Here is a 15,975-nt window from a genome sequence, read left to right as displayed (position 1 = left end):
TCATCACATTGTCTATTTTAAGTATCTTACCATTTGGAGGTACCTGGGTGGCTCAGCTGGTTGAGCAACCACCTCTTGGTTTTGGCTCAGGTCACGATCTCGTGTGTTCTGGGACTGAGACCTACTTTGGGCTTTGTGCTCAGTGGGGAGTCTGCTTGAAGATTCTCTCCCTCTGCCCCACCCCCTACCTGTGGGCACATGCACATGCTCTCTATCTCTCTCTCTCAAAAAATCACATCAGATCTTAAAAACAAAACAATATTCTCATCACATGTGGTCAATGCTGGCCTCACACAACCCAGGATTTTTGTGGACCTAGGTGAAGGAAAGTATAGCAGACAGTATGGGGGCCTGCAGAGAAGCAAGTGAAAACAAGAGTAAAACACTTAAATTAGATCTGATTGTTAATACAACCAAACAAGAGTCAGAAAAGTACCAAAGGGTTAAGTAGAATTAATGTCTAAGGTCTGGTAAAGAGTGAGACATAAATGTGGAAACAAAATTTAAGGCTGCTGGGAAAAAAAAAAAATCACTTTGTTTCTGTTGGTTTACTATGTTTCTAGTGGGTCTGCAACTCATGAAGCTGCAATGTGAATTGTTTTTGTGTAACCCAGATAACACAACTCTCTTTATTTTCCTTGGAAGCTCTTCTTAATATTTAAGATGTTCTGCACTGGAGGCCCCACACTGGGTTATAAAATTGGAATGTAACTGTTAATTTTGGTTCGATGTCTTTGTGAAATGCATTCTGCTATCCACACAATATTTCTCATTTCTTGTTCCTTCAGCTTTGTGTATGCGTAAAACACACCATAGTGGAATTGCCTGTTGAACGCCAGCACGTTCATTTGTACCTGAGGAAGGAAAAAACAATACAGACCGTCACTTACCGGGAGCTTGAGCGTACTACATTTATGAAATAATATTAAACTCCAGACTGGCTTGTGTTTGTACAGTGCTTATTGTATTTAAACAGGCAATGTCCAAACTGGGTCAAATAGAGAAAAACGGTAGCAATTCATTAAGTTCTAAAGGGAACTTTAGTGTCACTCTCCAGATAAAGATGGACTGTAGTAGTTTAAAAAGTAAGTTTATAAAAAAATAAATAAAGTAGGTTTATAGAATCACTAGACAAACTCCAAATCTTTGCAGCACTGCTACCACAAAGATTCCTGGGAAAATCTTGGTGTTTGTGTGTGTATGTATGTGAGGAACTTTGTAGTAATATATATAGCTGGCTTCTAGCTAGCGGGCTTGTCTCACTTAGGTAAACTATTTTTCCTTGGCCACAACTTTGAAAATGTTAAAAAGGTTTATAGGCTGCCTAACTCTCCTCCAGGGCAATGTCACAGGCCCCTGGAATTTGGAATGAGTGACATTACGAGCTTTCTTAGGATGTTCTGCAGCAACTTGACATATGGTTGAGTTAGGTATTTTTTCCTGCAGAAGGTAGATCAGTGAAAGAAAATTTAAAAAAAATTGTTTAACTGAGGTAAAGTCTGAAATGGAACAATTCTTTTATTCTTTTCCATTTTGAAAAAAGGATGAGAGGTACTAAGTCCCTCATGCAGTTCTGAAAATGTCAAGCTAAGTATTCAGGAAGTGGAGGTCCTTGCTTTCAGGAACACTTATTTTTCGTGCCAAGGGCAGCTTAACAGCCTTTTTGAAGCAGTTGTGCGGTAGTGTGGAATTTAAAAAACATCCCTAATATATGGAATAACTTGCATTGTTTTTCTTTCTTTCTGTGACAGGCCCTAGAGAGCTGCTGGGAAGCCAGTCCTACCCTAAAATCTGGATAAATTTCAGGGTTTTCTGTCAATCAATTGAAAGGGAAGGGCCAGTAGTGTTAGAGAAGTGAATAACATGCACTAGAAAAGTTCTCTAGATTTGAGAGACCTTATCTGGTATCCCCATCACTCTTAAAAAAGCCCTTTTGTTGAACAGTTCAGTAGCCCAGGAACTGACTATAAATGGATTACTCCTCTGTTTTTCTGGGAAAGAGAATAGTCTAGACTCTCCAGAGAGATTTCCATATAAATAATTCCTAAGTGTTAGATAACTGTGCTCCTAAATTATAACTGTAAACAAATCCTTCTTGAAGAAGGGATGGATTAGAGAGTGAGATGCACCTAAAAGAGTATTCACCATGAGGATAGTCAATATATGATCATGAGAATGTCCTAGCTCTGATTCTCTAGTTAATTATGGAATAGCTGCATTCTTTCCAGAGCTTCACTATGTGTACTGGATAGGACACATTGTGTTTCTGGATAGGACAATTCAACGGGAAACCATCATATGTGAACCACTGGGCCTCCAAGGCAGAGATACTAATACCCATTTGGCTGTCAAATTGTGAATGAGCTTAATCAACTGAACTGATCAACTGTAAAAAGAAGCCCCCCAAAAGAAAACCCAAAGTAAGAAAACATCTAAAACAGAGAGTAAGAGAAAAAGCATACATAAACCAAGAGCATTCCCATTTATATCATACCTCACGCTCATAAAACACATCCTCCAATGTCTTTCCTCCACTGCCATCACCCACAGCCTCAAACAAAGGCTTGTATACCTAAAAAACAGAGGCTATTTTTAAACAGATTCTCATTTCTTATAAGTATGTATGAAGATATTTTCCTAGCAATATAGAAATGATGTATCTGTTCTAAAAAAATCTATCCAAAAGAAATGAGTATTTTTTGCAGGATCCTTGGCCTCCTGAAAAAATATCAAAAAATCCAGATAAGAGAGTATGGATGGATTTCTAGCCTACTGGCTTGTTCAGGCCTTACAGGGTAAGAGGCAAGTGCAATTCTACTCTCAATATACCTTGTATGAGCTAATTTCTGCATTAGGTTCTTAGGGTTAGTTGGGCACATTACAGAGGATAAATGAATGCTTGTAGTTTAACCAGCATGGGTTCATGGGTTCTTTGAAATGACAGCTGATAAAATTCACATGGAATTTCAAGTGCGGAAGGGGTGGAAACTGGGGAGAAGCTCAAAATTTAGTATTATGCTAAAAAGCCTCTTGTGATGACATGAGCTACTACAAAGGTTTATGCAGTTTACTGACTTCTCTTTCCTGGAAACTTCAGAAACCCATAAGAAAAGATAAAAGAGTGTCATTCTAGTTCTGGAAAAGTTACCTGCAGAGCATTATGTTAACATAAACCAGAAGGAATGGAATCAAGGGATGAGCTGAGAAACCGCAGGCTCTTGAGAGCATTTGGATGTGGAGTAAGGGAAGGACATAGCAGCCCTTCTTCCATTCCCTACTCCTGGCCACTGATTAAAGGGAATGGCAGAAACCAGTATGTCCATATTCTCCCTTGTATTTTAAGTAGACATTCTGTGCCTAAGTCTGTTTACCCAATGGGTAAAGGACTGCTGGGTCAGGCTATTTTATGTAACTTTGACAGGAGCTCACAAATCCAGAACACTGCACCAGTCCCTTGGGGAACTTGCTTTATCAAGCACTTCAAAAGACGTGCTCAGATGACTGCTCCTTGGAGATTTAAACAAGTACTTGCTTGGCAGGAACCTCAAAAAAAAACCCCAAAAGACAAAAAACAAAAAAACCAACCCACATGGATTAGAAACTTGAAGTACTTCTTTGGGAGAGACAGTTCTAGAATGGCACTGCTTTCTACCTTACAAACGTAACTGATTTAGAGAGAACATGTAAATTTGATGTGTGAACTTCTAAAGTACAGGTGATGAAATGTGAACATTCGGGGTGCCTGGTGTAGTTACGTACTCCATAATGGTCTGCTACTCTCCTCATCTGATCAAAGTCTTCTGCTTGAGCCAAAAGGCGCAACCCTTCAGGGTACAGCTTGCCGCAGGTAGGGTAGAGGGTCTCCCGGTCCTCTTTGCTCAGTTCAGTGCCAAAGGAGTTAAGAGTGATGATAAAAGCACGTCTGTCAGCCTCAAACTGAATTTGCAAGACATAAAATCAGTGAAATCTAACCATGTACTAAATGCAATAAACAGAACCCTATGTAGACAAATTCATTTCCAGAGTGATTTGCTTTTCTTTCCTTTCCAGATTTATGTCTAATTTTAATACAAACGTGTTATTAATGTTCCCTTAGCCTTTTTTTTTTTAAGATTTTATTTCTTTATTTTGACAGAGAGAGAGAGAGAGAGCATGAGCAGAGGGAGCAGAGGGAGAAGGAGAAGCAGACTTCCCCGCTGAGCAGGGAGCCCTACGTGGGGCTCGATCCCAGGAGCCTGGGATCATGACCTGAGCCGAAGGCAGATGCTTAACCAGTTGAGCCACCCAGGTGCCCAACTCTTAGCCTCTTTTTATAATGGAGTAATTTTGCTTGCCAGGGAAGGATCACACAGTGTTAATGCTCCATGACTCTTGAAACTCCACTGAACTTTACTTCCCAGGAGCTCTGCAATTCATTATTCATGGGTCTTCGTCACACAGGTCACTGGAGTCTCAAATATCTCTTCCATAAAAAATGGGAATAGTACCTACTTGCTGGGGTCTGTCCAGGGATAGGACAAGATAATGTAAGTGGAAGTGCCTGGCAGGGTGTTTGGAACAAAGGGTTCGTGTCGTAAATGTTAACATCTCTCTCTGGTTCTTGATGTATGATTTTTTTTAACCTAATAAAACCTTATGCTACTTACCATTTGTTTGTACTTTGATAGTTTTGGTTTTCTTCTTGAAAGTTCTAAGTTGGCTATTAATCAATCTAACTGTGTAGCTCAGGATTAGGTGGCTCAGGACAAGTTACCTTCCTCTCAGGCCTGTTTCCTCACTTCAAAGACGATAGGGTTGGACCTCATGATCTTTCAGGTGGGTCACATATACTCGTGTCCTGTCTTTGTGCTGAGCACCACCAGGCACCTGAGCAAACAGCTCCACGTCAGGTCAATTTCCTCTAACCACTCAGTTTTTCTTGAAATTTCTTACTATTCCTTTGGCCTTCATGTTTCTTCTGTCTCTTGGTTCTCCTCCTACCTCCTCCGACCATTCCTTCTCAGTCTGTCCTTCATGGGATCCTCTCTGCCCATCATGGGAGTTTTGTCATAGTGTCCTTGAGCTGAGAAACTCCTCTCTATATACCTGAAACACCCTGCACTTACTTTATTTTAAAATCTGGAAATTATTTTTCTCCTTACTACACTGTAAAATCTTTGAGGGAAATCATGCTGCTCTTGTTTATTGTTAGTGCCTGACACGTAGGAAGATTATAGCTGTTTACTGAATCCAACAGAATGGTCTGTGATTCTTTCAAAATTCTCCAATATTCTCTACAATGTTGCTACTCAAGGTGTGTTCCTTGGGTCAGTAGCTTTGATGTCACCTAGAAGCTTGCCAGAAATGCAGAATCTCAGGGCACCTGGCGGCTCAGTCGGTTAAGTGTCCTACTCCTGTTTTCGGCTCAGGTCATGATAAAAAGAAATGCAGAGTCTCAGGCCATAGTCCAGCCCTACTAAACCAGGGCTTGCATTTTAACAGGATTCCAAGGTTATTTGTACACACACAATAGCTGAAATAGATTGCTCTACAATATCCTTTGATCAGCTTACTTTTGACGAATTAACAAATCCAGACTTGCAACAGATTTTACTGGAACTCTTTTGTTAGAACAGGTGTTTCCTATCAGGAGGGTGAGAGTTGGTTCCTTCTGATCCTTTTGACTGACCTCATAGAAAGTATGGGTGACCCAGAAGCAGGGAGTGGCCTCATTTGGAAGCAAAGGCAGCTGCCCCTGGCTACTGAATGTAACTGTCGGGAATTTTAGACCTTCCAGGGACAGAAGAAACGCAAGAGGAAGATTTCATGGCAATCAGAAACCTTGAAATAAAAATTAGAGCAGGAGGAGCAACAATAGAGTTAATTGTCCCACATGCCCTTTAATGGCTTTCTAGCTCTAAGATGTTAGAGTTTTTTTTTTCACTTCTTCACTTTCCCCCCCAGTTTTATTGAGCTATAATCGACATACACTGCTGCAGAAGATGTTAGGATTTTCAGGAGAGAAGTGGGGTGGAATAGGGAGCATTGCAGACATGCCCAGCAGCAGAGGCCATTCTAGAGGAGGAAGATGCATGAAGTTATAAAGCACAACATTTTAGAGGAATGGTCATGGCTCCAGCACTGGGAAAGCAGGTGAAGAAGTACGCCGGACAGGTAGCTGGGAAGAGAACAGGAAAGGCTTCACGGGCCATGCCAAGAGAGGACTTTGATTATACAATAGGTTCTCTGAACACTCCAACATCTTGTTCTTGTAAATACTTCTTCCCTTTGCCTACAGTGTGTGTACTTCATTCCAGAACCTTCCATGTTGGAATCTTACTTGCATTGGAGGGTCCCATCAAATGCCATTTTTTTTTTTTAACAAGAAGCCCTTCTATTTCCTCCCCAATTGGATATGATCTCCTTTGATTCCCTATTATACTTTAATTTCCCTTTTATTATAACTGCCTGCATATGTACCTTAGTATCTGCTTCTAGTCTTAGAGGCTTTTTGTGTGTGAGTGTGTGTACTCTTAGTGAAAAGAACTGTAACCTTGAAATTCTAAAAGGGCTATCTGCTGTCTGACCATCCCTAAGCGGACAGTTTGACACAACATCTGATTATGGATGAGAGTAAATGGGGTGGTATTCGATTTCACTTAAGCCTTCTCTATCATTTATGGAGGGTTGGCTTCCTGTGTGGCACCCGTGACGCCAGATGTCCTAACCCCTTTCACGCATTCATTTTAAAACCATAACTTATTTTTTGTTGTTGTTGTAAAGTGTACTGTTGACTTAATCAAGATCATTATCAGTTGCACATAATAGAGTTGGGCTGTCAGGTCACACATTCTTGCCGGTTCATTATTGGAAGACAGGAATACCTTGTGGGGGAAGTGGGTGGAGGGGAAGAGAGTGAAGTGAACTGGAATCGAGCCTGCCTCACTAGCTCAGGAAGATGAAACACACTTATTCTGTGCTTGTTTTTCACTGTCTCATTGAACATATAGGTTGTCAGAAGAGCAAAGACAAATAAATAATAAAAAGCATAAAGGCAAACAGTACGCTGCAGTGCACTGCCTTGAATATAAGTCAGTTTCTTTTTCTTTTTTTTCCATATGAAGTCACAATCTTGTAATTAGGTCAAATTTTTGAATGCAAGGCCAGGTTAATGCTCTCTTTTACCATATTAAGTCTTTTGATGTCTCCTGTCAACTGAGATTAAATAAGAACCTATATGGAAGAACTTTGTAACTGGAAGTGCTCTACTGTTGCACAAATAAAATGGAGGGTAATTACATGATCTGATAAATTTATATATCAATTTATATAAATCTGACAAATCTCTTCTGATCATATCATTAGAGATGTTATAATTGCATGCTATGTGTAACTAATACTTCTACATAATGTATAAAGATAGTTAAATGGACTTTTTTTTTTAACACAGCTTGAAGAAAACCTAATCTAATGTGGTAGTATCATGGATAGGAAAGGGATAATGGGAACACTGGGTATAGAGTAGTTTGATCAAACCCTTACAGTGATAAGGATTCTTCTAATACTATGCTGTCTTTCTGCATTACTGAGGATTACAGAGACATAATTCTTATCTATTTCTGATTTTTATAGCACATGCAATATGATCTTGCTTATGAATTAGCACTTACTTTCAAAAAGAAGATTTATTTATTTGAGAGAGAGAGAGAGCACAAGCAGGGGGAACGGCAGAGGGAGAGGGAGAAGCAGCTTCCCACTGAGCAGGGAACCCAACACAGGGCTGGATCCCAGGATCATGATCTGAGGGGAAAGCAGATGCTTAACTGAGCCATCCAGGCACATTGAATTAGCACTTACTTTTATACAAGAATTGTGAATGGTGATTTTAATGTAGAGGTAATATAGTGGATAAACATAGAGGATCCAGAGCTAGGCAACCTGGCTTCAAATTCTGACATTACCACTTATTAGTTGTGTGTCATCAGCCAAGTTACTAGCCTCCTTTGTGCCTCAGCTGCCTGTTCTGAAAAACAGATACTAAACTCCCATGTTGTTGTGCTGTTTTTAAATTTTCGTTGTGCTGGGTTTTTTTAGATTTTTTTATTTATTCATTTGAGAGACAGCATGAACAGGGGGGAGGGTCAGAAAGAGAGGAAGAAGCAGACTCCCCACTGAGCAGGGAGTCCCGACAGGGAGCTTGATCCCAATACCCCTGGGATCATGACCTGAGGAAGGCAGACGCTTAACCAATTGAGCCACCCAGGAGCCCCCATTGTGCTGTTTTGAAGTCTAAGTGAATTCAAGTATATAAAGCATAGTATCTGGCACATAATAAATGTTAACTATTAATAGTGTCATTGTATATCTTTTGTAGGGTTGAGTTTTACCATAGCTCTTATTTACCTATATTGTGGATATAAAGCACACAAGCCATTTCTAAACCACAGAAATTATGCCAGTAGAAATTACACTTTCGAGCCATAGATAATGTGGCTTCTTATAGTGTGGCTAGTAGTTATAAATTTCTGACCAGAAAGGGGAGTGCTTCATAGGGCCAGCAGGTTACTTATGTTATGTGATCAGAATGTCTGAAAAAGACTAGCTCACTTTCTGACATTTAGTATACCTTAAAAAGAATGTTATTTATTTGGGGAGCCTGGGTGGCTCAGTCATTAAGCGTCTGCCTTTGGCTCAGGTCATAATCCCAGTCCTGGGATCGAGCCCCACGTTGGGCTCCCTGCTCCATGGGGAGCCTGCTTTTCCCTCTCCCACTCCCCCTGCTTGTTTTCCTTCTCCCGCTGTCTCTGTCACTATCTGTCTCACTCTATCAAATAAACAAATAAAATCTTTAAAAAAATGTTATTTATTTATCAATGCCTACTTCCTGTGTAATATAGATAAAGGCAAAAAAGATTTTTTGGAGTTTTCCAGTGATAAATTTTTACTTCAAGGACAGCTTTTGCTTGCAGCGTTTCAACAGGGGATAGCAAAGAATCTTTAACTGTAAAATTTTAATGATTAGATGTTTTGAGGGGAACTCATTTTATCATATGCAGTTTCAGAATATTAGGTTATAAAATATATGCAGATGGAGTTATTCAGGTTTTTTGTTTTTTCCTTTTTTGCCTAAAGGGCAGTTCTTATCAAGCTTTTCTTGAAATCAGAAGTCATTGAACTATTTAATCTACCTACCAATGAAGTCACTGTGACAGATAATCTAATGATTAAAGGTATTCTTTAGTTTCACAGGGCAAAGCAAAGGGCTCTTCTAAGTCTAGAATGGTATCTGCCCCCCCCCATTCAACTGAAGCCAGCAAAAGAGATCTATTTGAAACACAATACAAACTATGCCCAAGATGTCCCCAGATCCTTCTGATCTCTGGCCTCAATCTCTGAGACTGCACATGCAAGCAAGAGGATCTCTGAGCATAGACGAAATCTGTGATGATAAAGAGAAATTAAAAAGATTATAGCATCAACTAGAGAGGTAGAAAGCAGCGGTGGCATCTGACACGTAATTTAATGAGCATGCCAACTATGAATCACCTAACCTGAAGAGTCTTCGTACTCAGAGCTGGAATGCTTGAGGATTGTTTGAGTGTCCTTTATTTTAGGATTTATATAAGGAACAAGGCCTACAGTGGACTTTGGTTCCACACTGTGAGAATTCCCAGCTTGCCCAATGTTCCTTGTTGGAGGGAAGTTGGGTTATTATTACAAGTACTCATAGTCTACCAGTTGCTCATAGTATACCAAATTTTTAACCAACTATATTCTACTTTGTTAGATTACATCAAAATGAATCATGACAAAACTTTTATAAGCATTATTCTAATTCCAAAATAACTCTTCTATTTAGAAAACTTGGAAAATACCACTCTTAACTGAAGGCATCAAATGATATATACAATAATATATGTTGTTTATTTTATTTTTAGATAAAGGAGTTTTTTTTAAAGTTTTTCTTTATTTATTTGAGAGACAGAGAGACAGAAGCATGAGAGAGAATGAGCATGAGAAGGGGGGTGGAGGGAGGGGGAGAATTAGGCTCCCTGCTGAGTGGGGAGCCCAATGTGGGGTTTGATCCCATGACCTGAGCCGAAGGCTGATGCTTAACTGACAGCCATCCAGGCGCCCGTAGATAAAGGAGCTTCGAACATAAAGAAATAGAAGTAGAATTTTATAAGTGAAAAGTGTGTGAGCACATTATTTGGCATAAAGAAATTCAAGGACTTTCTTACCTCAAGAATAGGACACATGATTTCTCCTGTGACATCACCATGATTCTTACAGAATTTATAGAATGCCTCGAGGTAAGACTTAAAAAGAAGATCATAAAACAATAAAATGAAGATATTTTCCTTTGGAAATTTCTAGATCAGCTTTTCATGGCTTATTAAATACTTTAATGGAGGTTGAATTACTTGTCCTGCAGGGCGATATTTTATTAAAAATTTGATACAAACTTTCACATTGAAGCATGTTGCACAGCTTTAAAAAAGAACAAAATTGTATTTATTGTCCCTTATGATTCCTTAACAAGAACTTTTTTTGCATGGTTCTTGGGTTTATTTCACATGGTTAATTTCTGTTACTCTAATAATTAGAATGCCAAATTCTTTTATGAGCTCAACAAATAGTTCTAGATTTGGTCCTGTGCTGACATTTAATCTCTCTTGGTGCTCAGGAGACATGTTTAGGTTGGCTTTGAACATGGAGGACACATTGGGAAGGCAGAGTCTGGGCTGAACAGTTAGACTGACTGTGTTTGCTTCCCAACTCAATTACTTACTAGCTAACTGACTTCTGCCAAGTAAATCTTACCTCTCCATGTCTCCGTTTTCTCATCTGAGGAATGGGGATAGCAGATAGTTTTGCTGGCTAGATTAAGTGAATTAATGCTTATAATTTGCTTAGGACAGTGCTTTCTGTTAGCTATATCTCAAGGATGCCTCCTCTAAGTCCATACATTTCTTTATAAAAAGGAAAATTGCCTGCAACACAGTGCTTTTGAAAGGACCATATGTTTTAGCATAACCAGCTATTTATATAGCATGACAGCATATACTCCTTCAGTTACTCTGTGAGACTGTCCAAAGATGCTATGGTTGTATGAGTGAAAATGGACAGGTTTTGCTCAGCCCATAGGACATACAGCTACTCAAATGGTGGCAGCATAGTCTAGACAGAGAGCTGGCCAGGTGGCGCAAGGTGAAACTCAGTCACAGAGATGGATACTATGTAACACAAGGATCACTATGTATGCTGGTTGTTTTATTATTATTTTTTTAATTTTTTAAAGATTTTATTTTTAAGTAATCTCTACAACCAACACGGGTCTCGAACCTACAACCCTGAGATCAAGAGTTACAGGCTCTACCAACTGAACCAGCCAGGCATCCCTGTATGCTGGTTGTTTCAAAATGGATATGGTTCACCTTCCTCATCTCCCCAACCACCCACCATCCATCGATCCAATTGGTAGCTTTTATGTCCCAGGCACACCAGGCAAGGAGCTAGGAATGAAGAGAAGAATGGGGTGCACTTCCTCCCAAGAATCTTGCTGCTTCAGGGGAAGCTGACATGTATGTATTGAACTAGAAGACCAGGACTATAAAAGCTGTATTCCAAGTCTGCAAAGCGTCATAACTGCAAAAGTTGGCTAATGGGCAAAGTAACTTTTAATAAAGAACTCTGGCCAAGATGCATTATGTCATAAAGAAAAACACAGTATTTTGGAAGACACTTACTTTGTACAGTTTATTACGCAGTAATTCAATATTCAGTTCATCAAAGGTATTTTCAGACATACAGTCTTGAAAGAATGGAGCTGAAAGCAGAAATTACCACAAAATAAAGTAATCCAAAGCATGATTATAAACATTTCCTGAACACATCACCCTGGGCTCACTCCTGACTAGAACACTATAGAGTGGCAAGACACAGAATGGATCAAGCTACCAGTAATGATGACAGTAAGAGTGATTATTTACTAAATATTTACTATGTGCAAGCTGTTCACTAAACACTGCATATATTTTACCTTATCTGATCCTCATGACACCTTGGAACTATTCACTTTATGGCTTACTTTTTGAAGCCCCCCCCACCCCTCATCTCATAGTAGTATTTATCATTTGCAACCTTACTATGTGCTAAGCACTGAGTTGTACTAAAACTGTGTCTTCCTTAGTTTTCAAAGCTCTGTTATACTAACATACTATTATTTTTAAAATGAGGAAACTGAGGGGAACCACACTGCCCCAAGTCACCATGTTGGGACCAGGCAGAGCCTGGAATCAAATATCCATGATTATAGACTTACCCCCTTTCCATCATGCTCCCTTAGCACCACACATTTAATGATGACCCATTTTTTTTCTTTTTAAAATCTGTTTTCAACAGCAACTATTCTGACACATGATCAACAGTGAATTGCTATGAATTGCTACTCTCCAGTTTTCCTGACAATAACGTATATAAAATTATTCCATTAGCATTTTGAATGCTAGAACTATTATCAGTGCTAAATTATAATGAAATTAGCATTTATTTAATCATTGCTTCAGGTCATTTGACAGGCGCCCCTGAGCATCTCAGAAAAATGGCATTCCTAAACTTCCTAAAACAAAATGCTGCCTCTATACAGCCTTATTTAGACAGAGGTTTAAAACAAAATTAATCATATAAAGCCCAGCTAGAAAATTAATTTTTTTTTGAAAAATTGCAAGTTCTACCATTTATTTACTATGATCTGGTACAATGTACAAGGTTTGGAGGTTGGGAGATGAGCTTCAGCTCCTACTTGGCTACGAATGGTCCTTATGTGACTCTGGGAAGGTTACTTTCATTTGTTGTCATCGGAAGTATGAGGGAGCTGGACTAAATGATTTCTTAATGTCCCTTCCACGCCTAGGAATCTGTATAGTATGACACTGGATTCATGGAGAAAACTGTGAATTGAATGTACATTTTCTGATAATTATAACACACACAGGAAGTGATGCAATTGCTTACACATTCATACCTAATGGTGTTTCCACCAGAACGGCTTTAAAGAGATCAGAAGGTGTCTCCGCAATGTTGACTGCTTCCATTTCCGTGAAACGGCCCAACGGGTGGCACTTGACCAGAATTTCTTTCACAGGTTTTTTTTGCAATGCACCGTTCATCAGTAGAATCACATTGTCTATCATGTAACTGCACCTGGTTTAGAAGAAGCCTTGATCATTAGGAAATCAACTGTATGAGAATAAGAAGCATACCACAAGTAAAAAAAAAGAAAAATATAGTTCAGGCACATACTCTTTCATTAAGGAAATATATGAGTCTTATTTTAAATTTTGGGGTTTAAGAGATCTGAATGGGGATATCATAGTTTGAAAATCAATGTTGTCATAACTAAGTAAAGCTAAATAAAACCTAAGCTGGTGGGAATAGGCAGAAGACGACCCCTACATTGTAAGTGTCAGATGTGGTAGGGTGAGGATGAGTATGAAATTGTGTAGTTTCTCAGAATGGACTATGGGCTTAAAAAGTTGAGAAACACAGACCTGGAGCATTTCACTCTATCTTAAAAACTGACTTTTTAAATCTGCATTAAAGCCCATCATTGACTCAGAATTTAAAATATTTTAAAATAAAAATACTTATTAAATATGAAAATATTTAACATTTATTAAAAATTTAAAATATTCTGTGTTCTTTTCCTCCTATGAGACCAGGTAGTGAACTTTCTGTTTTCTTCCTAGGTTCCCAAGAGTCCATAGGTTCATATTTTATGTGATTATGTTGCTCAATATAAGCAGCTCTGCCCAGGATATCCTGGGTGCATATGCTCGTTCACTCATGTGCTCAGCACCCAGGATATTCCAAGCAATGAGGTTAAGAAGTAAAAGAAGAGTTCCTTATTTCACAGAGAATACAGTCTGAGGGAGGACCTAGACAAAGAATCCATTACGGTAAATCGTAATGAAGCACAGATGATAGGCAAATTATAGGGTGGTGTGGAGATTCAGAGCGGGGCACCAAAGCAGTCTGGGATCAGACTTCCTAGGGAGTGATATTCTGGCTGAAACTTGCAGAATGAGTAGGAGCTATCCAGGCAAAAATGGCTGGGAACTGAGGGAGCAAAGTCTTCAAGGCAGAAGGAAGAGTATGCAAAAAGCCCCAGAGAATACAAGTTTTCTGCCCGTGCTGGGCAGTGGTGGGGCCAAAGCCAAGCATGCAGGGTTTTGACAGACAAAATGAGGAATTTGGGCGTGGAGGGCGATGGAAGATACGGAATGCCTTTAAACAGAAGTGGATGTTATGATCTATACAGAATAATGATTAAAACAGGAGAAGGGGTAAACAAACAGATAATGAGGTCCTTTACAAAAGTTATTTTATTTAATCAGGATAACAACACTGTGAGGATAAGTACTGCTCTTCTCTCCAATTTACAGATGAGGAACCAAGAGAGGTAAAAATCCCACTCATGATGACACAGCTAACAAATCAGACAGCTGAGAAACTCAAGCAGTCTGCTTCTGGGAATCTCTCTCTTAGCCCTTGCTGTATTTAGCTGTCAAGGATGATACTAGGTTTCTAGGTTTAACGGACTGTGGAGCCATTTATTGAGATGAGAGCATTGGAGGAAGAGCAGGTTGTAGTGGGAGTGGATGCTTTGGACAGAATGAGTTTAGATGCCTGGGAGATATCCAAGAGGAGATGCTAAGTAGGCTTCAGAAGTTGGAGTCCTGAAGACAGCCAGGGCCAGACATTTGGGGGGTTTAGTGGGGTAAGTTTAATGGTGGAAGAAGTAGTCTTGGAGATGGTTGGGATCACATCCTAAAGTGAACATAAAGAGTTCTGCCCTGAAAACCCTGGAGAACCTCAACATTTGAGGACCTTGATGGAACCTGAGAAGGAATGACCAGATAGTAGGAGGAAAACCGGGGTGGGGGGGAAATTCTAGAAGTCCTAGGAAGAAGCGGTCAGAGCATCAAAGGCCACAAGAAAGTCAAGGTAGACACTGAAAGTGCCCATAAGATGCAGCAACTAACGGGTCATCCGACAACAGTGAAAACACTTCCAGAAGAGTTTATCAATGGAAGGGAAAGGGGAGATGGTGGCAGAAATGTGATCTCGTGTGTTTAAAGTGAGCAGGAAATAAAGAGGTCTAAAAAGAAAAAAAAGTTCAAACTACAAACTGACCTTAAAAGAAGGGGAAGATAGCTCTATGGAGACCCAGGGGCCAAGGGGCTTTGGACTTCGGTCTTTGTGTTTTTAAAGAAGAAAGAGGGAGCCAAGAGGGTGAGGTTTCGGATCAGGCCAGAGAAGGGGCAAGCCAACTGAGGAGCTGAGGTCCTCCAGGTCTGACGGTGATGGGACAAACCGCTGCCACAATTCAGGCTTGAAAAACAACCAGATAAAAAGGAGCCGAGCCACTCAGAAGCACTATCACTGGAGTCTGGCTGCATGGGTCACAGACTTCATGCGCAAGAGTGCATTTCCAGCTGGAAGAGAGTCTCCTTCATTGTGGACCTTCTACAATTTACTCCAATAAAAAAATTCTATCTGAACAAGTTTAGAAGCAGGCAATTATCCCTTTATAAAAGGCACATGACTCTAAAGTTTCTTCACCTCCCTAACAGCAGTACCAAATTTAGATATTATAGAATTTTACGCTTTTTATCTCTTGAAAATGATATTAAAATGGAAGTGCTTATTTAACCGTCCCTTTATGGCTCAAAAGCTATTACCTGAGAGGGGAATCGCTAGCACTTAATAATCCTTAGCAAGCTCCAGACATTTAATTGTTCCCCACAGCACCTCCGTAATGTAAAAGCCTATGAGCTGCCAACATTCTCAACTTGCAGAGGACTATTAGACCAATGCTGACGGGCAACCAATGTCAACGCTGTAAGGATTTAGCCCACAGGTAACACTCAAGCCTACGTCTGTGCAGTGCGTGCATGTGGGTGTGCACATGTCAATGCTGTAAGGATTTAG

At 39.8% G+C, this 15,975-nt stretch overlaps 1 protein-coding gene across 2 annotated transcripts in view; it reads right to left on the bottom strand.

Annotated features, from left to right (window-relative positions):
- Positions 1–595: 595 nt before the first annotated feature.
- ATP6V0D2 (ATPase H+ transporting V0 subunit d2) overlaps positions 596–15,975 on the bottom strand; it is a 43,116-nt gene continuing 27,736 nt past the window's right edge. Inside the window, exons 3-8 of one of the 2 annotated variants that reach the window (XM_025870794.2) lie at positions 13,007–13,185; positions 11,730–11,809; positions 10,221–10,298; positions 3,760–3,936; positions 2,495–2,572; positions 596–854 (exon numbers count right to left, since the gene is read on the bottom strand). In XM_025870794.2, coding sequence (XP_025726579.1) covers positions 693–854; positions 2,495–2,572; positions 3,760–3,936; positions 10,221–10,298; positions 11,730–11,809; positions 13,007–13,185 — 754 coding nt within the window. In that variant the 3' untranslated portion in view covers positions 596–692. The remainder of the gene's footprint in view (positions 855–2,494; positions 2,573–3,759; positions 3,937–10,220; positions 10,299–11,729; positions 11,810–13,006; positions 13,186–15,975) is intronic. The other variant, XM_073892936.1, reaches the window with a different exon arrangement.

This window comes from Callorhinus ursinus, unplaced genomic scaffold (assembly GCF_003265705.2).
Source record: "Callorhinus ursinus isolate GAN/ISIS: 27379988/994484 unplaced genomic scaffold, GSC_fseal_2.0 scaffold5, whole genome shotgun sequence".
Taxonomy (NCBI): domain Eukaryota; kingdom Metazoa; phylum Chordata; class Mammalia; order Carnivora; family Otariidae; genus Callorhinus; species Callorhinus ursinus.
The sequence above is the reverse complement of the archived record's forward strand: the minus strand, read 5'-3'. Positions and strand labels throughout refer to the sequence as shown.